Source organism: Lytechinus variegatus, chromosome 8, assembly GCF_018143015.1.
Source record: "Lytechinus variegatus isolate NC3 chromosome 8, Lvar_3.0, whole genome shotgun sequence".
Lineage (NCBI taxonomy): Eukaryota > Metazoa > Echinodermata > Echinoidea > Temnopleuroida > Toxopneustidae > Lytechinus > Lytechinus variegatus.
In genome coordinates this window covers 17100984-17123196 of record NC_054747.1, presented here as the reverse complement: position 1 = coordinate 17123196, position 22213 = coordinate 17100984, and the positions used below count along the sequence as shown (strand labels likewise).

Genomic DNA, 22213 nt, shown 5'->3' with positions numbered 1-22213 from the left:
CCTTCGTGAAACGGAAAGCGCTGATTTGTCGCCAATCTTCCTATCTCGGAAGAATGGTCCTAGGACGTTCCTACGTATCGCTCATCTCGTCATGCAACAGGCCCCAGGTAGCTCTATTATAAATACGTATCGTTCTCGCACGCACGCGCGAACGTCTAACCGCCAAGTGCAATATTTGAAAAAGAAAACTCGATCTACCGGTAGGCCTACTACCGTTTTGCTGTTGATAAGTCCGTCGATAATTCATCAAAAACTAAAGGAACACGGGTCAGATTCGGACAGCGACTTCAAAGTCATTTGTAGAAGGCTAAACAGTAAGTTCTATAACAATTTTCTTCGATTTATTTCTCAAATTGTCTCAAAATGTTAGATGTCGTTGTACTGCCACGACATGCACGACCACTGCACTGCCACCGTCACTGCCCCGTTGGCGCTGGCCGCTGCTCTACGGGCCGGGACGTGGCTTTGACGATAGGGAGTGCTTATGGTTATTGCTTTGTATTGGCAGAGTTTAGCTCGGCGAGCAGTGAATAGTAATTCGCTCATATTGCCTGATGTTTATTGTCAATGTTTTACAAAAACCATCTCTGAATAGGCCTACATTGAATTCATGAATGAATGATTTGTTAATGCTAATGTCAAGACTGGCAAAGTTTTAAGTGTGAAATAGACCGTTACTGCACACGTTAATTCACTGAAATTGAAAACTTGCCGACAAATATTGCTTTGAAATTAGGCCTATAATTTGTTGTTGTTGTTGATAGATGTTGGTATTGAAATGAGATAAAATGGAGGTGAAACATGGGTCCTAAAGTTTAAAAAATGATAAAGGCTACGCAGGTCTGTAACTTAGCTACACTGTACACACCACTCATTGCACATACTATTTCAATGGTAAAATGTGCACTTTGTGTGTGGAACTGTGACTGGACGGAGTGACAAACGATTCCTATTCAATTTTTCTACAGAGGCTGCAATAATTATGCAGAGAAAATTGGCGCTAATGCAGTTTTGCACCGGCCGATTACCAGCATACCTCATCACCAAAACTTGTTCCCAAATGTCATGACAGGTCTCTCAGTCACATTTCTATGTTAATATACCCACCGCTTTTCAAAATATTGGGAACGGCTGTATTTAGTCTCGATCTCGACGTCGTTGATCTAATCCGTAGACATCACTTTGCGGATCGCTGGGATTCGCCTTAATATATATATGGACTGAAGTTAGCAACCAAATCATGCTAACATGTGGCGAACAAACTGCCAGCATGCCGCATGCGAATCTTTTGATCGCATAACTTCGGTCCATATCAACATGACGGCGAATCCAAGCGATCCGCAATATTTTAAAAAGTGGTGGGCATATTGTGTATTGATCTCAAAATGTGTGTAGACAATTCTGGTGGGGAGTTTTGCTCGAAGTTGCATGCACAACAAACAATTGTCCATAGACTGTGTACAACGGATAGATCGTCTCCGCACAGCGATTCGAAGACCGCTGATTGGTCAATCGCGCAGATCACGTCATGACCACGTGGTCCCAAAAATAATTCCTTTGGACTGCGTGCGGAAATAGCGATAACGATATCCGGTCATGTTGTGTACGCGGTAAATGGTCTTGGTTCGTGATCCGATCGCTCCGGTATCGATCGAAAATTATCGAAACTCTGCAATTTCATGCATATTCACGCGACGCTCCGAAACCCGGAAGCCAATTGACTTTGTGCACGTTGCGATAGACTCTACAAATTCCAAGGAACACGATGACATATAGACGCTAATTCGTAAAATTTTGATGGAAAAGCAAGAAGTATTCGAAATTCGCTTACCTGTGCGGTATCGGTGAGAAAATAGATCCTCCGAGAATACCTTTCATAATTCATATAAAATATAGGAAAATTGAAATTCTAGGTTGATTTTGGTACGAGGTGATAGGGAATCGCACACTTGTTTTGGTGGAATTCTGTGTGGGGAAACAAAAGGCTTGCACTGCGCATGCTTACTATATTTTCATTCATAAATTGGTTCTCGGCAGTGGCTGGATGACGTCATGTAATAAGCAAAAATGTACACGACCACTACGTTCACGCTCCGCTATCCGTTGTACACAATTGTTCACTGTGAGTTGGCTGGTGTGAAACTGCATTAGTGCGGGAGGGTATTCTTAGATCCTTTCATGGGGCTAGGCATATCAATTTTTAAAGTAAATTTTATCCTTTTTTAAAGTTAAGTTTGTCCTGTGATCACATTTTATCTGTTTTTATTTATTTACTGATCAAAACTTGCCTAAAAAGTCTGGAGTTCATCCACTGGCATATGATTGTCCATGAACAGATCCATGATTTCTCAAAGGGGGTAGTGGGGCACATTTTCCCAAGGAAACTTTAAATAACAAGCAAACCAAAAAAGAGATCCTCTTGTATGAGACAATATTTTTAATATAAATATTTGCTGTAACTTTCGAAGGGGGGGAACACTTGTGTAAGAAAGCCACATTTTTAACAAACACATCGACTATTGCTCTCAAGGTGGGGGCACAGGTCAAATGTGCCCTCTTGGATCTGCTTCTGCGATTGTCAATACCAGAAAAATGGAATTTATGTCATCGATTACCCTCTTGAAAATTGCTGCTATAGAAATTTGAGTCCAGATGACCTAGCTTTTACTAGTATAAAGCATGCACAGTTATAATACAGCCTTGTCTGAACTACGCTGAATACTATCACATTTCCTTATTTTTATCCTGAATTCTGGGCTGGTAATCAGAGATCCATGAAAAATATCTTTAACATTAAAGTTCTAAGATCATTCTTTTTCTATTACTATATTAGTATTCTCTTTTTGTTTGTATCTGCACATACATGCAGATTTTACAACACTCAAATTGATTTTATTTCATTTTCAAAGTTTGGACGACGGATACACTGGATGATAAGGTAGATGGTCCAGCCTTATCTGGGAATGACACGACGGGTGTTGAACACAGAAAACGTGCCGTGTACAAGAAACAATTGGAGTTTATGAAAGGTAGGTGTGTAAGAATTTTCTTCAGTAGAAAAAATTGCAAAGCTTCATGAGATAAAACAGATTGTATTCCTGCAGTGGCATAGCTGAAAAGAAAACCTTGTCAGGAATGGTAAAAAATCCTGAGAAAGGACAAATGTCATCCCTATTTAGAGGAGCACACGTCTTTTCTGACACCCCCCCCCAGAAAAAAAATCAGTATGTTGGCTGAGGGGGGAAGGGTGGACACTTTGTCCCCAGGTATTCATTTGTTGTGGTATTTTTCATCATTGGGGCAACCTCCCATTAGATAGGTTATTGTCTACCCATCTATGGTTAAACATAAATTTATTTATCATATTTTACCAAATGTTTTGTTGATATTTGTTAATTGGTATCATTCAATTGAATGGTAGAGTATACTGCAAATTTCTCGATATATAAAAAAATATATGAACTTCTAAAGAAAGCTTACACACACGACAAGCATTCATATTTTGAACCCTTAGCTAATATACTGTCCTTTGCATTGTTTTCATCCAACATTTCTTATTACAGCTTCAAGGAATTAATCCTGCCGGGTACCCATTCACTTTATCTGGGTCTAGTGATGCACAGTGTGGATGAATTTCGGGCTGAAGGAAAACACACCATGGCTAGGACTCAAATTCACGACCCTCTGTTTGGAAGGTGAGAGTCAGAACCACTAACCAGCTGATGTCATATCCCCACTTGTATTTTATTACAAGAAGCCGCGCTAATTTACATTTTGTCCTCCGAGAATTATAAAAAATGGAGTGAAAATTTATTTCAAAGACATGTCCACCCTAACAAAAAAGTTGATTTGATTAAAAAGAGAAAAATCAAACATAAAAATCGGATGAAAAATAAGAAAGGTATGACATTTTAAAGTTTCGCTCAATTTCACTTAATAGTTACATGCACATCCAGGTCGGTATGCAAATGAGGGAACTGATGACATCACTCATTCACTTTTCTTTGTTTTTTTAAATATGAAATATTATAATTTTCTCCTCATTGTCCTATGAAATAAAGTTTTATTTTGATTTTTTTATTGTCAAATCTGTAAAAATTGAAATATTGTACAATTCAAACAATGAAAACCAAAACAAAAAGTGAGGGACATCATCGATTCTCTCATATGCATGTGGGTAAATTGTGTATATAACTATTTTGTGAAAAATAGGCGAAATTTCAAAATGTCATAACTTTCTTATTTTGCATCCGATTTAGATGAAATATTTTGCATGATGCTTGCCTGATTTTCTCTTTTGATTCAAAACAACCTTTTCTGTGGTGGACTTGACCTTTAATGTGAAGATATGCATTGCTGGAAATAATGATATGATACTTGGGACATATCATACACACATGTATGAAAATATGAAATAATTATTTCATTTTATAGAATAAGCCTAACAAATATTCCTGACGATCATGTGTACATTGGGTTAATTTTTTACCAAAATGTTGTTCAAATTCAATAACTTTGTTATTATCAGATTTTAATGAAATTTTCAGCATGATCCTTTTCTGATTCATTCTCTCCCTACCAAAATCTCCCCTTTTCTCATGCTTTCTTTCTATGGTCCCCTTCATTCTCCTTATAACTATGTTATATGTAAAATGTAACCGGTCGTCCAACCAATTTGATTGAAGGGCTAGAGGTACTCGAGACTGAAAGCTATGTGATATAATTCAAAGTGTACATCAGACAACAAAAAACACTGAAAATTTCATCAAAATTTGTTGAGGATTAACAAAGTTTTGACGAATTAAAGTTGTTATTTTTTGGTAAAACTGTTCTCTGCAAGTCCTCATGAATATACAAGATCACAATTTATATATTTTTTGTATTATATGAATTTAAATTTTGTCCAAGCTCGGTTGTAAAAAATTACGATTGACTACTGATTTACTGTGTAAGACAATAATCATATTATTTCTCACACATAGTTGAGTTATTCATCTGATTTAACACAACAAAAATAGACAGAAAGAAATAAGTGGGTATCTTGTATATATTATTTTCTATATATTTTGCAAAAAAGGTCTCTATTTTTCTTCTGTTTTTTAGTGTTCCAAATTGAATAATTTTCTTTCCCTATTTTCATTATATATTTTTTTTCTATGTGTGATATATTATTTATTTCTTAATGTATCATTATTGTATTTATGATAAACTTTTGGCGTGTTTCTACAGTAAATCATTAAAAACAGTTTATCTTTTCCGGACTCGAATAACCTTATCGTTCTTAAACCAACCTGTTTCTACAGACTGAATAATCTGATTAACTTGCATTTCGCGTCGCAAATACGGCGGAAAATCAGAAAATTCAACCTATAACCTCACATTGCATTTTGGTATGTCAAAAATTGCATCTCGTTAGGAAAATTTTCAAAATTCATGGTAGATCTCACTCATTGTAACAGGTACACATGTTTCGCGATCAGCTGGCGAGATAAAAACCGGCCAGAATATATGTATACTGTGAGATCGCACTTCTTGGTTCAAGCACTTAAGCCAGACACGTATGCTATTTTGCCCCGTGTTTTTACAGAAAATTTAAACGGATTAACATGGCAATAACCACCTCTCAGAGAGATGGTTATGAGAAACCGTATTTTGTGCGATGCAATTTATCAATAAACCGCATCGCGTCTGTTTCTACAGGAAAGTTATCCGGGATTCTGGATACTTAGGCGGGTAATACCTTTTAACAAGTCTTTGTAGAAACATGCCATTGATATATCTTTTTAGGTGAAAAGAAAAAAGAGACCAATTTGGGGGTACTGTTTTCCCCCCTTTTGGGGATATTTCATTTCTTCTAGGTGTGGTACCCTATATTCATTTGGCCATGTGAAGGCTATCACACATTTTGAGTTTAATCTTCGAAATTTGGTGTTCATTAGTTTGTTGTCCAAACTCTGTCTTACATGTAAATTTGTTTATAGGAAGATTAACATAATATTTATGTGGAGTGCAATCATTGATCTCTTGTGGAGTCGCACAGTCACATGTATTCATAATATGGTGCCTTTATGCCATACCTGTCAATACTCTTTTGTACTTGAACTTATTAGTAAAAAATGTTTATTAATGTCGTTGAAAGCAATTACACACAACAGATTTAACATCAAGTTTATTGTATTACAAGTATCAGGTTTGTATGCAGAACAGTGGTTTTGCCAAGTACTCAATCCATGTAAAAAGCAATATGAGAGAACAGGTTTATTCTTGGAAATGTTAGTCTTCATTTGTTGTGTTTTTCAATCAAACTCTGTCTTGATGCATGTTTATTTTTAGATAACAAGATTGACAGAGTATAGATATCAACGAGTAGCTAAGTCATATATATTAATAACTTATGTGCTTTATTATAAAGTCTATACTTGTGAATACTCTGTGCCATTTATGCTGTACTTAAACTTCTTATAGTAAAAACATTTTATTGACGTTCTTGAAATAAGTAGCTGTTTTCATTTTTTTCTTGTGTATACTTATTCCATTATTAAGCCTACCATTAACCCCAGAGATATGCTGTTCACCATTGGTCTACCATTCACTGTACTTTATTGGCCTACTATACATTGCACATCGTTGTTCTACTGTCTACCATTCAGTGTAAACCATTGGTCTACCATTGAATTTACACTTGTGGTCTATAGTGTATGACCAATGGTGTTATTTGAATGGTTGACTAATAGTATAGTGTGTATGACAGTGTTGTATGGTAAATGGTAGGTCAATGGTGTACGGTGTATGGTAAGCCTATGGTGTACGGTGAATAGTAGTTCAATGGTGTATGGTAGGCCAATGGTGTACTGTAAATGGTAGGTCAATGGTATACGGTGTATGGTAGAATGGTGTAAAGTGAATGGTCAATCAATGGTGAATGGTGTACGACGAATGGTAGTTGAATGGTGTATGGTGAGCGGTGAATGGTACACGAATGGTGTACGGCGAATGGTGTACGGTGAATGGTACGCGAATGGTGTACAGTGAATGGTACGCGAAAGGTGTATGACGAATGGTAGTTGAATGGTGTATGGTGAGCGGTGAATTGACACACGAATGGTGTACGGCGAATGGTGTACGGTAAATGGTACGCGAATGGTGTAAAGTGAATGGTACGCGAATGGTATACGATGAATGGTACGCGGATGGTGAATGGTACACGAATGGTATATGGTGAATGGTACACGAATGGTGTATGTTGAATGGTAGGCGAATGGTGTAAGGTAATTGGTAGGCCAATGGTGTCCAGTGAATGGTGGCTGAATGGTAAATGGTAGGCCAGTGAATGGTGGCTGAATGGTGAATGGTGGTCAATGGTAAACCTGTCTCTCGTGGCCATATGGTAGATCAATGGTGAATGGTGTTTGATCAATGGTATATGAATGGTAAATGGTGCTCATGAATATGGTAATAGTAACGTCCGAATTATTTAAATTAGTTTGAATGGTATACCATTGAGGTTTGAATGGTATACCATTGGTATATGGTGGGTGCTGTGCGAATGGTATTCCAATGGTATATCAATGGTGTATGATAAATGGTAGTCAATGGTATACCATTCAATTTTTTTTATAACGGTAGTAATAGTAGTAGTAGTAGTAGTAGTAGTAGTAGTAGTAGAAGTAGTAGTAGTAGTAGTAGTAGTAGTAGTAGTAGTAGTAGTAGTAGTTGTAGTAGTAGTAGTAGTAGAAGTAGTAGTATGGTTATTATTATTATTGTTATTATCATTGTTATTTTTAGTATTGTCATTGCTGTTATTATATATTACAATATGTCTTATCTTTTTATTTCTTATAGTTTGTGAAGCGGATGAGTACATATGCCCTGGTTACTGCATTCCTGGTGATTTTGAGTGTGATTTCTGGCATGACTGTCTAAACGGAGAGGATGAGATGGGGTGTGGTCATGAAGAAAGGATAGATGGTAAGTCTATGGGGGGAGGGGGTGTTTCAAGAAGATTTAAGTGGAACTTGGTGGTGTTGCAAGAAAATAGTTGCAATCAATTCCAAATATTCTGTTGCAAGTTTACAATTGATAGATCAGTTTTAACTGTAGCACATCCAATTACCTTGTTTCATGAAACAGATAAGAAATCAATTGCAAAGTTACAATTAATTTCACAACTTATGATTCATTTAGAGACCAAAAATATACTTGCAAATGATCGCAAGTTTCTTGCAACGCCACATTAGAGTCTCACTTAGATGCCAACACATGTTAGATGTGCAACACACAACCTTACTGATTAATAATCAGTAGTGTGCTTCCTCTTAGCATGGTCTGACCAATACTGTCATGCCTTTTGTACCACATGCAACTAGGAATTTAAAGAGAATTTCCAGTAGTTGCAATAAACACTGATTTCATGAGAAAGTCTGTAAAACCAGGCTTAATTGTCAGTATATCATTGAGGATCTAGATCTGGTACAGTTACATAAACTGAACTTTGTGAAATCTTGAAATCTATGCCGAAAAATATTCACACTGAAGATCACTAACACAGATAGGCACACGTGGGACAGTGTATTATTATTACTGGAATAAAGACCCGATGGAAGTGACCAAATCCGCGCTTATTTTGCTTATTTTGCTTATTTGTCAGCAATTACACAATTTCTTCCAGAATCCTTTGGCACATATTTTTTATTCATACAAACAGACACTTGGGTGGTCATTATATTAGATTCTGTAAAAAGTCATTTTGAGATCGTTACCAATACTGGAATTTATCTTTAAGTGCAACTCTAAGGCATAGGCATAAGGCAAGCAGTTGTTGTGCTTCTCAGATACATGTATTGTACTACAACATGGGCTATCCGCATTTGGCTACCCATAACTGAACCAGGGTCCCGTAATACAAAGGTTAGTAAATAAACGTATGCTTGATTTTTACGATTGATTGTACATTGTAGCCAAGGGAATCAATCGTAGAAAAATATTGAATTATCATTGCTAAGCTTTGTGTTGCAGGCCCCAGATTTTAAATCAAACGCAAGTTCTGAATACAGCCCACTGAGTGCACATACATTCCAGAAGTTATGGAAGTTCAAAGATGTATGAGATACGTATGATTTTTTAAATGTATTGAAATTGATGAAATCATTGGTTCTCTTCTCTTTTTGAAATTCCAGAATACACCCTTGACCTGGACAGTTCTCAGGTATTCACGTCACCGAACTACTCCTCCCCTTACGTGGGTGACCATGGGCTGTACTACTGGTCGTTCGATGGTTCGGCCGTCGAAGGCGATTACATCATCCGGTTCACCTTCCACCCCTACAACATCAGTGCTTCATCGTACATCGCCTTCGGCAGCGGCCTGGACTTCACCAACCAAAGCTCTTTCTACGCTGTGTATGGAGGACAGGAAGATCTTGATCTCCATCATCATTACTCCGCGGAGAACCAGGCGTGGGTGGAGTTCTACGCCGGCGGGGAAAGCACTTCCTATCCCGGTTTCTCTGCTACAGCTGAACTCATTTTGCGTTCGGGTAAGTTCAGTTGAATACAGAAATTATCTTATTTTGAATATCTGCTACTGTAACAGCCGAGTCTATTTCTTATCAAGGTAATAAAAAAGTATTATTAACATTACCTTTTTTAATTTAATTAAAAAGGTATTTTGCAATGAATTTACTGCAAATCATAGGATTATGACTTTGTAGAAGTCAGCAAATACTATCTCCTGATAATCCAAGCGTAAAAGTAATCTACATAAAAATGGTGTCAAATTATTTTCAAGGAGATACTCTTACACGATTTGTGTTGGTGACAATTTTTGTTCTTTTCATTAAATAGCAGTAGTATTAGTTCTACAAAACTTGTATTTGTAGTATAAGTTGTGATAGCAATAGTGCTGTTGGCAGTAGGAAAAAAGTATAGGTAGTGGTAATAGTAGTAGTAATAGTATTAGAGTAGTAGTAGTACTAGTAGTAGTAGTAGTAGTAGTAGTAGTAGTAGTAGAAGACGAGTAGTAGTGGTAGTAGAAGTAGTAGTAGTAGTAATAGTAGTAAAAGTAGTAGTAGTAGTAGTATTAGAGTAATAGTAGTAGTGGTAGTGGTAGTAGAAGTAGAAGTAGTAGTAGTAGTAGTAGTTGTAGTTGTAGAAGTCGTAGTAGTTGTAGTAGTCGTAGTAGTAGTAGTAGTAGTAGTAGTAGTAGTAGTAGTAGTAGTAGTAGTAGTAGTAGTAGTAGTAGTAGTAGTAGAAGAAGAGAAGTAGTGATAGTGGTAGTAGAAGTAGTAGTAGTAGTAGTAGAAGTACAGTAATAGTAGCAGTAGCAGCAATATCCGCAGTATTAGAAATATCGTGACAAGGCTAATTGATATTATATCTCACATTGCATAATTCCTTTCCCTGTGTAGACCAATGTGCTGAAAACCAGTTCCAATGCCCCGACTTAACGTGTATACCTCTATTCTACCAATGTGACTTTTATCCTGATTGTGTTCCTGGCTATACTGATGAACTTCTTTGCCCGCATCCTCCCGTTGGTAAGATTGTGATTTTTAAAGAACAAATCGGCGAATAACTTATAATTATTTCAAATTTGATAGGCACTAAAAGAGAAAAACTTTTGACTATGTTCTGTAAGTCCTACATGTATGCTAAAAATTGTGACATAAAAGAAATTTTCTGTTGCAGTCATCAAAAATTGTGGAGCAAACGCGAAAAGGACTGTGCTATTTGAGATGTATCGAGGACTGGGGAGGGGGCCATGCATATGATGCCCCCCTTTTGATCTCAGCCGCCGTTTGCCCGATTGCGTCCGCCATTTGATTTATATCTGATGTTATAGTGCTATAGCGCCATCTGCGTCAGTCATGCGACAACACGTCTGTCCTACACTTCGGTTAATTACGGTTAATAAAAGTATTGATCTACAACTACAAAGTTGCAACTGTGTCTTAATTTATTGTCGTGCTGGCCGCTATTGGGATTCACTCACGCCTGATTTTTTTTCTGAGGCCACGTTTGAAGGACTTTGCTGAGAGGAAAACAGCCGGTTGCACCGTAAAAGTAAGTTTACCGTGAACGAGTAGTTGGTTAGATCTAGCCGTAAGTAGTGTCGGTCCCACAGCCTTACAATGGCGTGTAGCATGCCGAAAGTACCTAAGCAATGGTGCTTGGGTAAAATTGAATCCATTACATCCTTTGAAGGATGGAGGCAGAATCTTTTGTACACTTTGAATCTTGATCCTAACTTTGCTTTCTTCCTTTCTGAGTCGGTAACATGGGGTAAGAAAACAAAAGGTAATCCCACAAGGGGTTTCATAGATGACAATCCCTCTGTTCCTTCAGAAATACGCAAAACTGCTCAACAGAAAGCGAACCTACTTGATCTTATGCTAGGTCAGATTGCTAACTTTTGTCCCGTCATTGCTAGAAATTCTATTGTCCGCAATTCTACTTCTTTGAACGACATTTGGGCCACTATTAGACTTCACTATGGCTTTCAGGCAACAGGCGCTCATTTTTTGGATTTTTGCGAGATCAAGCTGGAATCTGATGAGCGGCCAGAAGATTTATATCAGAGATTACTTGCCTTTGTCGAGGACAATTTGTTGACAGTTGGTAGTGGTATTACCCATCACGGTGATCCCATCTTGGATGATGAAGAACTTTCGCCTTCCATTGAGAATTTCATTGTTCTGCAGTGGCTTCGCCTTTTGCACCCTGACCTCCCCCAGGTGGTGAAGCAACGGTACGGCACAGAACTCCGTTCACGTACACTTGCATCCCTCAAACCTGAAATTTCTCAGGCTCTTACTAGTCTTTTGGAGTCAGTTGAATGTTCCAGGGCGATGCGTACAGCGGCTTTTCCGCCCCGTGGTCGTAGTCAGACTGCTCCCAGGCGTACTCAGTCTCGAACCCCGGCGAAGTTCCGTCCCAGGCCTTCCAAATCTTGTCCACTCTGCGTTCAGGCTGGCCGTCCTAGTGACCATTTTTTGAGTGTCTGTCCTTACCTTCCAGACTCCGATCGGCAGTACATGGCTAAGGCCAGGCAGGTTGCCAAGATTTTCGATGATGGTGGTTCTGATGATTTTGACGGTGAGGTTGACCCCCAGGAGTCATGTGACGAGGCTTGTTTGTCACCAGACCCTGGCCGTGGAGGTACCTCTTCCACACTGCGTGTCCAAGTTCGCCAGTCTCCTTATTTTGACGCATTTTATGATCATCATGCTGTTCGTATCACCCTCGACAGTGGTGCTACTGGGAATATGATGCGTGCTTCTACGGCCCGAGTATTAGGTTGCAACGTGTCCTCCACCACCCAGTCAGCTCATCAGGCTGATGGGTCCTCCCCGCTGCAGGTTTGTGGTGAAACCCGTTTCACCGTTTGTCGTGGCAATCATGAGTTCCATTTTGAAGGATTGGTCATTGAGAACCTTGATGTTGACGTTTTGGCTGGTACTCCATTCATGGAAAGGAATGATGTGGCCATCAGGCCAGCAAGGAGGGAGATTTCCTTGGCTGATGGTACTGTGTTCAGTTACGGTTCCTGTAGTAAGCCTAAGGCTGGTCATGCAGTGCGTCGCGCATTTGTCCTTCGTGCCCCTTCTCAAACTACTACTATTTGGCCAGGTGAATTCCTTGAGTTTTCCCTACCTCCTGAGTTTTCTGCTGATGAGACACTTGTCTTAGAGCCTCGCTCAGATTCCCCTCCTACACCAATGATCACAGAATTCTTTCCGGCTCCAGGTGTTGTCTCTAGTGTTGCTGGTAGGATCCGCATCCCAAACCTCTCTTGCGGTCCTTGTGTTATCCGTCGCAATGAACATCTTTGTCAGGTTTGTCCAGTGGTTGCCTCAGATGGCGATCAGGTTGCGCCAATTCCTCCTAGTCAGACTGCCCTCCCCTCTGTGATGCAGGGAGGGCCAACATTATCACAGCCTTCTCAGTCTGTTATTGTGGATCCTGATAATATCCTCCCCCCAAAGGCAAGGGGTGATTTTCAGTCTCTTCATGCAGTACATGATTGTGTGTTTAGCCCTTCATTCAAGGGTTACAATGGTGCATCTGGTCCATTCAAGGCCGTCGTGAACATGGGTCCTGTTCAGCCCCCACAACGCAAGGGTCGCCTTCCCTTGTATTCCCAAGAGAAGCTTACTGAGTTGCAGCGTAAGTTTGATGACCTTGAGAAACTTGGCGTCTTTGCACGCCCTGAGGATATTGGTGTTACGGTTGAATATGTCAACCCGTCGTTTCTTGTGAAGAAGCCGAATGGCGGCTCTCGTCTTGTCACAGCCTTTGCTGATGTTGGGCGCTACTCTAAGCCCCAGCCCTCAGTTTTGCCAGACGTTGATTCCACTCTGAGAAAGATAGGTCAGTGGAAGTACATTATTGCATCTGATCTTGCAAGTGCCTTTTATCAAATACCTCTCTCTCGTGATTCAATGAAGTATTGTGGTGTTGCTACCCCTTTCCGCGGCATCAGGGTTTACACCCGTTGTGCTATGGGTATGCCGGGATCAGAGACGGCATTGGAGGAGTTGATGTGTCGAGTGCTTGGAGATCTATTGTTTGAAGGTGTTGTTGTCAAGCTTGCAGACGACTTGTACTGTGGTGCTGACACCTGGCAGGCCCTTTTGCATAACTGGTCCAGGGTGTTACATGCACTAGCCTCCAATGGTCTTCACCTGTCTCCATCTAAGACTACCGTCTGTCCAAAAACCACCACTATTTTAGGATGGGTTTGGTCTGAAGGGAACCTCAAAGCAAGTCCTCACAGGATAACAACTTTGTCAACGTGCTCACGCCCTTCAACCGTGAAGGGAATGCGGTCTTTCATTGGAGCCTATAAGATGCTTGCTCGCGTTCTCCCAAATTGCGCATCCTATCTGGGCCCCCTGGATGATTCGATTGCAGGTATGAAATCTCAAGACCGCATCTGCTGGACGGATGAGCTTCATGATGCCTTCAACAAAGCCCAGTCCGGCATCAAGTCTACTCGTACGGTTACTCTTCCCCGGCCTTCTGATCAGCTATGGGTTGTCACTGATGGATCCGTGAAGAACCATGGTCTTGGCGCAACCATGTATGTCACGAGAGACCGGACGCCTTTCGTCGCAGGTTTTTTTAGCGCGAAGCTCCGTGGTCGTCAAATCACATGGTTACCTTGTGAAGTAGAAGCACTATCCATCGCTGCTGCCACCAAGCATTTCAGCCCATACATCATCCAGTCTCACCACCCTGTCTGCATTCTTACTGACAGCAAACCTTGTGTTCAGGCTTATGAGAAATTGTGTCGTGGTGAGTTTTCTGCCAGTCCTCGGGTTTCTACCTTTTTGGCCACCATTAGCAGATACCAGGTTTCCTTACGTCACCTGGCGGGCTCCGCCAATGTCCCAGCTGACTTTGCGAGTAGGAATGCTCCTCCATGCCATGATGTTCGATGCCAGATCTGTACTTTCATTTCACGGATGGAAGACTCTGTTGTCCATCTTACTTCTGTTGCTGACATCCTCTCAGGGAAGATACGCCTCCCTTTCACATCTCGTCACGCGTGGGGTAGGATTCAGTCTGATTGTCCAGCCCTCCGCCGTGCCCATGCCCACCTTACTCAGGGTACTCGCCCGTCGAAGAAGTTGACAGGTATCCGTGATGTGAATCGATATCTCCAGGTTGCCACCATCGCTCGTGATGGATTACTGGTCGTCCGCCGGGATCATGCATTCTTGCCACAGCAGGAGTGTATCGTCATTCCTCGCAATGTACTCCAGGGGATTCTTACTGCCCTGCATCTTCAACTTGGTCACCCCACATCACACCAACTCAAGCAGGTTGTCTCACGGTTTTTCTATGCCCTGGATCTTGATGCAGCAATTCAACAGGTGACTGTCGGATGTCATAGCTGTCTCTCCCTCCAGAATGTTCCTCGTGTTGCTACTCCCCAGTCTACAGGTGACCCTCCATGTGTCATTGGGGTGTCTTTTGCTGCGGATGTCATCAAGCGTTCTCGCCAACTCATTTTCATCCTCAGGGAGAGTGTCACTTCTTACACTGTAAGCGCTTTGATCCCAGATGAACGCAAGGAGACTCTTCGCGCAGCCCTCCTTCAGCTATGCGCACCTCTCAGGCCACTTGATGGCCCTCCATCTATCGTCCGCACCGACCCTGCTCCTGGATTTTCTGCTCTACAACACGATGAGTCTTTGCGCAGTCAGGGCATCACTTTGGAGATTGGCCGTGCCAAGAACATCAACAAGAATCCTGTCGCTGAGAAGGCTGTCCGTGAGCTGGAAGATGAGCTGCTTCGTGATAGTCCCCGTGGTGGTCCTGTTACTCCACTTGCACTTGCTCTGGCCACCGCTCGTCTTAACAGCCGCATCCGTGGCGTTGGTCTCTCTGCTCGTGAGCTATGGACCCAGCGTGACCAATTCACCAGTGAACAGATTCCGTTGCATGACATGGACGTTATTACCAATCAACATGAGAAACGGCTCTCCAACCATGGGCCCAGTATGGCATCGAAGGCACCCAAACGCCTATCTTCGATGGGTGAGTCTCTTGTTCACGTTGGTGACCTTGTCTACCTGCGCTCGGACCGGACTAAGACCCAGGCCAGACCTCGCTACCTTGTCTGCAGTGTCGACAACGATTGGTGCAACATCCGCAAGTTTGTTGGGAGCCAACTCCGTTCTACGTCATACCGTGTCCGGCGCTCGGATTGCTTGAAGGTCCCCCCAGGGATTCCTACCTCCCATCCTACTCGACCGAGGGTTTCTGATGACGATGACGACGACCACCGTGATGAGGAGTTCCCCAGTCCCAACTCGGCGGATGACTCACAATGCTTGCCTGATGCCTCTGACGTTACTGATGTGCCGGATGTCCCTTGCCCCCCTCCTGACCCCCCTGATATTCCCCACGAACTTTCTCACCCTGATGTTAGTCCTCCCCTTTCACTTTCTGGTCAGTCAGATCCCTCAGGGCCTCTTGGCATCACTACCCCCGATAATGGCCGGCGGTATCCCTTACGCCGTCGTGTCCCCCCTTCGTATTTTAGCGACTACGTTTGTGATTGACTTTGGCCTGCTTTTATGTCCCTTCCCCCCTCCCTATTGCCTGTGCCTTGTCCAGCTTGCCCTATACTGATGGACATTTGCTGATGGACACTATTTTTTGGTGTATATCTTTTGTTTTTTTAATGCATTTTTGCAGCTTTACCTATTTGTGCTAATGGGTTTTTTAATGCGTCTAGCCTTTTTTCAGCTACCAAACAAACGAAAACAGCAAGCCAGCTCTATTTAAAGATTTTGATTCTAATTTGATAGTTTATTGCTGTCAGGATCCTCACCTTACCAAACGAATACCTTTTCTTACTCCAGCTAGTTCGCCTACTACCAATTGCTGCTCATTTTTGTGCTTGTGATAAGTTATGCTGCGCATTTAATTTTTTTGGTTATTATTTTGGGTTTTGTTTGATGTCCCATCTGTGGGTATGTCTTTGCGCTAATGTTTGCGTATTTGCTTTGCAGTTGTTTGCGAGTTTACACTTTTATATTATGACAATACTTTTACAAAGCTTTTTGCCTTGGATCATTGCAAAATTCTTTTCGTTTACATAAGGAAAAAGTGATTACGCCATTTGATTTATATCTGATGTTATAGTGCTATAGCGCCATCTGCGTCAGTCATGCGACAACACGTCTGTCCTACACTTCGGTTAATTACGGTTAATAAAAGTATTGATCTACAACTACAAAGTTGCAACTGTGTCTTAATTTATTGTCGGTCAAACTTTGGCACGCACATTTTTTACCACATACGCTACAAGCCAGTATAAAAAAAATTCTGAAAATAGTTTTTGAAATATATTATGAAGAAAATATGCAAATTTATTTGTGAAAAACATTATTTACATATTTATCACCGAATTACACAAATTTTAACTTTTTTTCCCCAGATGTCATCTTTATAATCTCAATTAAAGGTTATTACAAAACAAATTGTGAAAGCCAAATTTTTCCTTTTTTTTCATCTTTTGTTTTCATTGTTATTTTCAATCAAAGTTGTTACAGACCATTTAATAATTAAATATAACCTTAAATCAATTAACCTTAAACCAATTAGAATGAAAAATAATCAACCTTTTATGAATTTCATCTCCCATAGACTTTGTACACAAAGTATAAAGTGAGCCATTTTCGGCATGACATTGTCTCATAAAAAGTAAAGTAGCGTCGCGACACTACCTGCAGGTCACAAATTTGCTATCAAAGGCTGCGCAAGACTTTTTAAAAAAGTCAGAAAATTTTGCGTTTGAGAAATATTGTGCAAAGGGGGTGGGGCACCATGGCCCCTCAGTCATTTTAGGGTTGAAGAATATACTTTTTATCATGTATTTATAGAATCATAAAAAGTTCTGAAATATGAAATTCAGAAGTGAATCAATAATTAAATTATAAAAATTGATCATCATTTGATCATAATAATGTTTAATTGTGATGTGGTGTAGCCCTAATTTAATTATTAATACCTTCCATCAAATTTCAGTTCACCAGGAGATTTTCGTGGAAACTTCCTACGACTTCACGTCTCCGCTTTATCCTGCAAACTATCCCGGCAACACCACGTTCTTCCCCTACACCTTCTCATCCCCCGACCCAAGCAAGCATATCATGTTTGAGTTCTCCGTCTTCCAAGTCGGCATCGGCGGCGCTCTCTCGTTCGGGACGGGGCACGATTATTTCGACTTCCCGTCGACTTTCGACGTGTTCCACTCGAACTTGGCTCCTACGACTGTGTATGCACAATCGGACCAGGTGTGGGTGGAATTCTTTTCCGGATTCACCGACGGTCAGGGATTCCACGCGACCGTCTCGACTTATCCTGCTGGTCGTGAGTATCGATTACTTCACCCTTTCGCCTCCTGGGCCCTGGTTGCATAAAAGTTACCATAGTGGTAACTTTGCCATCAAATGGTTACTTGCATGGAATCCTTGATTTTGATTGGCTGTTGATCAGTGTTACCATGGTAGTTACCACTGGATTGGTTTGGTTTGGTTTTATTTACCGTATAGAAATCACAATAAAATACATTTCATAGGATAAATTATGATCTCAAATATAAATATATAAACATGCTCATAAAAATATACGGATGGATCACTCTATTCAGAGCCATTGATATAATGGCTTTGGGGAGCGTTTCATGAAGGGACTTTGTCCGACAAGTTCTGTTTTATCCGACAATTACCATAGTAACAGTCCCTCTCAGCCAATCAGAATCAAGGAAAGATGTCAGATCTGACAACTTGTCAGACAAAAATGTTGATGAAACAGTCCCCTGTTCTTCCTAGAGGTCCAGTGGATGGTTACTATAATAGTAAATTTTAAAGGACAAGTCCACCCCAACAATAAATTGATTTGGATTAAAAGAGAAAAATCCAAGAAGCATAACACTGAAAATTTCATCAAAATATTTTCTAAAAGAGAAAGTTATGACAATCCTCGATTTTGATTGGCTGTTGATCAGTGTTACCATGGTTTTTGTCTCACCATTGGATGGTTCCTATAGTAGTAAATAAGCAACCAGGCCCAGCAGTTGGAAACAACTTGTAAATGTAGAAATATCATGAATGAAGTCAGCCTCATGCTATATGATTTGAAAAGCAAGCAAAAGTGAGTAATAAAACACCAAAGCATTTAATTTGAATGACGATATGAAGAGGAGGAATGTTGTGGGTGTTTAGTTCAGAATAATGTACTGGAGAAGATTGCATAAAACATCAATTATTTTCGATGACTTGTTATAAGCTACGGAAATCCTTGCATCTGATTGGCTGAGAGCAAATTAGTTTGTGAAAATCACTGAAAAACTTGTTATGACCCCCCCCCCCCCGCCACACACACACACACCTTCTCAGATTCAGTTATAAATCATTTGATAATCACAATATGTTTAGCTATCATTACAAATATGGAACCGATCAGGGCTTGTTTTTCCAAGAAAGAATTTATGTGATGCCTTCATTTTTTATGTTATCTCTTTTGGCTATCAAAAGTCTAGAGTGATTTTTCTTTAAATAAAATATCAAGAGCTTCACACATGTCAAGGATCAATTATTTTGTGTATAAAATCAGGAAAATGAAAATATATTAAATGCAATGCTTCACGAAACAGGAGTAAGAGAATTCAGCTATGTAGCTGAATTCAGCTACAGGACTTCTACTTTTGATTTTCAGCTCAATTTCAGCTCATTTAAAGGACAAGTCCACCCCAACAAAAACTTGATTTGAATAAAAAGAGAAAAATTCAACAAGCATAACACTGAAAATTTCATCAAAATCGGATGTAAAATAATAAAGTTATGGCATTTTAAAGTTTCGCTTATTTTCAACAAAATAGTTATATGAATGAGCCAGTTACATTCAAATGAGAGAGTTGATGACATCACTCACTCACTATTTCTTTTGTATTCTATCATATGAAATATAAAATATTTTTATTTTCTCGTCATTGTCATGTGAAATGAAGTTTCATTCCTCCCTGAACACATGGAATTCCATTATTTTAACATTTTGTGCTTCAGGCAAGGAGGTCCTAATCGTCAAATTCGTAAAAATTGAAATATTGTATAATTCAAACAATAAAAAACAAAAGAAATAGTGAGTGAGTGACATCATCGACTCTCTCATTTGGATGTTACTGGCTCGTTCATGTAACTATTTTGTTGAAAATAAGCGAAAATTTTTAAATGTCATAACTTTCTTATTTTACATCCGATTTTGATGAAATTTTCAGCATTGTGCTTGTCTGATTTTTCTCTATTGATTCAAATCAACATTTTTCTGAGGTGGACTTGACCTTTAAGCTTACCTCTGTACAAAAGTATGGGAGTTCTTTCAATCTCAGGGATTTTCCAACACGCTCAGCTTTTTTATTTGTGATCACTCACACTCCTAATGATATGAAAAAAATATTAATTGTTGTGATTGAATGATTACATTATTATGATCAGAAGAATTGATGAAAATATGTATTTCTTCTCTTCTGCAAACGTGATCATTAGGAGTGGTTTAATGATTTTTTTCTTCTGTCTTTCTTCCCAATTTTCTTTCTCTCTCCTTCAATCCCATAGTCATCCCTCCCATGGTGGTCTGTGATTCTAGCCAATGGGCATGTCAGGATGGACTGTACTGTATTCCACTACGCTATCGATGTGATGGTCATCGGGACTGTCCTTCCAACGGAGAAGACGAACATGGATGTCGTGAGTAGCCCTTCCCCTATCATTCCACAAATACCAAATGATATTGTATCGTACTTTAGAAAGTACCTTTTACAAGCCTTCTGACTATTTTTCATGCTAAGAATGTGGAATTAGTTCTAGGAAAATGGAATCAAAGTCATGATATTTGGCTTGTGACTTTTGAAAAGTGACATTTTTGCCTTCTGACGGTGCTCACTGAAGCATGACGCAAAATAAGTCCACAGCATTTACTCAGAGGGTAGCTTATAAAATTACCTACACACTCATGTAAAAATATACTAAAAACTCGCATTGGTTTGGAAATTATTGATGTTTGTTTAAGGGGGGACTTGTTTTTTTTGTTGTGTATATTTCTTTCTCAAATGCACGATATACGCCCTTATTTTATCTTCACTCTCTCCGTCTATTTTATAGCTAATTCAACCTGCAGGGAGTACCAGTTTGAATGTAAGAATGGTGAATGCCTTCCTGAGCATTTCCAGTGTGACTTCCGTGAGCAGTGCTCAGAAGGAGAAGATGAAATAGGCTGCGGACATCAAGGTAAATCCTGGGGCCTGTTTCATCAAACTCGTTACAAAAACAAATTTTCAATAACAGCTACTGAAATCAATCAAATTAATTGGATGATAGTAAACTTGTTAGGCTAAAGCCAGGGGCAGTATTCTGAACATTGTCTTTTCTCCATATTTTATCTTTTCTCAGAGATATGACAACATCGGTATTCTGGTGGATGTCATAACTTTTGTCATAAAAATTGTCATAAATTTTGTCTCTTTTCTTTTATAGCGCGCACCAAAAATATGCGGCTTTAAATGCGCGTAATCCTTTTATACAAGCAAAAGATATGACAAAAGTTATGACAGGGGATAGCAGTCATAAATTTTGTCATATCTTTTAGTACCAAATATCTCAATACCCTGCCGACTGAATGTCAAGCGTATAATGATATAATTTAGATTAGATTGTGGCATTAGTTTCACTCATCCATTACAATTTTCAAAATTATTTTTTCATGCTACAATTAGTTAGGCACTATGTATTAATTTCTCCTTTTTTCTCTGTTTTCTTTCTTTTTCTATTTCTCTAAAATCCTTCACAGCTCCCTGTCTCTCTTTGTAATTAAGCGCACCAATATTCGCGTAGTTGTGCGATGCCAGTAACTGTACTTGGGATAAGCCCTACCTGTAACGGGGCCTTCCTATTGGCTAGAAGGGCTCCCACTGGGAACTAACAATGATTTTGATTGGATTGCTTCCGAAAAGATGGGCGGGAACTTTGAGAGATATGACAGGGAAAAGACAATGTTCAGAATACCGATTTGTGACAATCATAGCGGCGTCACATCTCAGAGAGATATGACAAAATTTATGACAAAAGTTATGACAGTGTTCCAGAATTCCACCGCGGGATAATAATATCCAAGTCCTTTGGCTATACATGTGCTGTTACATTTAATTATTATTATCCTTGTTGCATAGAATTGTGCATTTGTTATAACAAGTACTTATGAAACAGGACCAAGGATGGTATAAAAAAAGCGATCATGCATGTATTACGTCAAACCCCCGTTTGCCGAAAGACTGCAGTTCAGACTGCAAACTGCGGTCCCATACCCCATTTTTCATTTGAAAACTCTCAACAACATTTCCAACCCCGATAAACCCATCTTGGCCAGGTAATCCCCTTGTCTCAATCTGTGCAAAAGTGCAATGGTAGAAGACTTCATATTGGGGAAAGAGAGATGCTCTATTCAATGAGGCATAGTCGAGTTGAATAGAGCAGAATCTTGTACGATCGTGTGAATAAGAGTAATAACTGTTAGTGTTGTACAACTATTAGTGAAATTGTGGATATAGTGAAAAGTACAGTATTGCCTGAAAGTGGAGGAAGCTATCAATATTGCTAGCAAAACTGTAGTTCCCTGAGCAGCATGTCTAGCTAGCTCTGATTCA

The 22213-nt window shown here is 39.9% G+C and overlaps 1 protein-coding gene across 1 annotated transcript in view; it reads left to right on the top strand.

The window, feature by feature from the left end:
• LOC121420066 overlaps window positions 1-22213 on the top strand; it is a 178447-nt gene that overhangs the window by 113069 nt on the left and 43165 nt on the right. Inside the window, exons 43-48 of the mRNA XM_041614594.1 lie at window positions 7843-7968; window positions 9177-9536; window positions 10407-10535; window positions 17542-17886; window positions 20130-20261; window positions 20676-20801. Of these exons, the coding sequence (XP_041470528.1) occupies window positions 7843-7968; window positions 9177-9536; window positions 10407-10535; window positions 17542-17886; window positions 20130-20261; window positions 20676-20801 (1218 nt within the window). The remainder of the gene's footprint in view (window positions 1-7842; window positions 7969-9176; window positions 9537-10406; window positions 10536-17541; window positions 17887-20129; window positions 20262-20675; window positions 20802-22213) is intronic.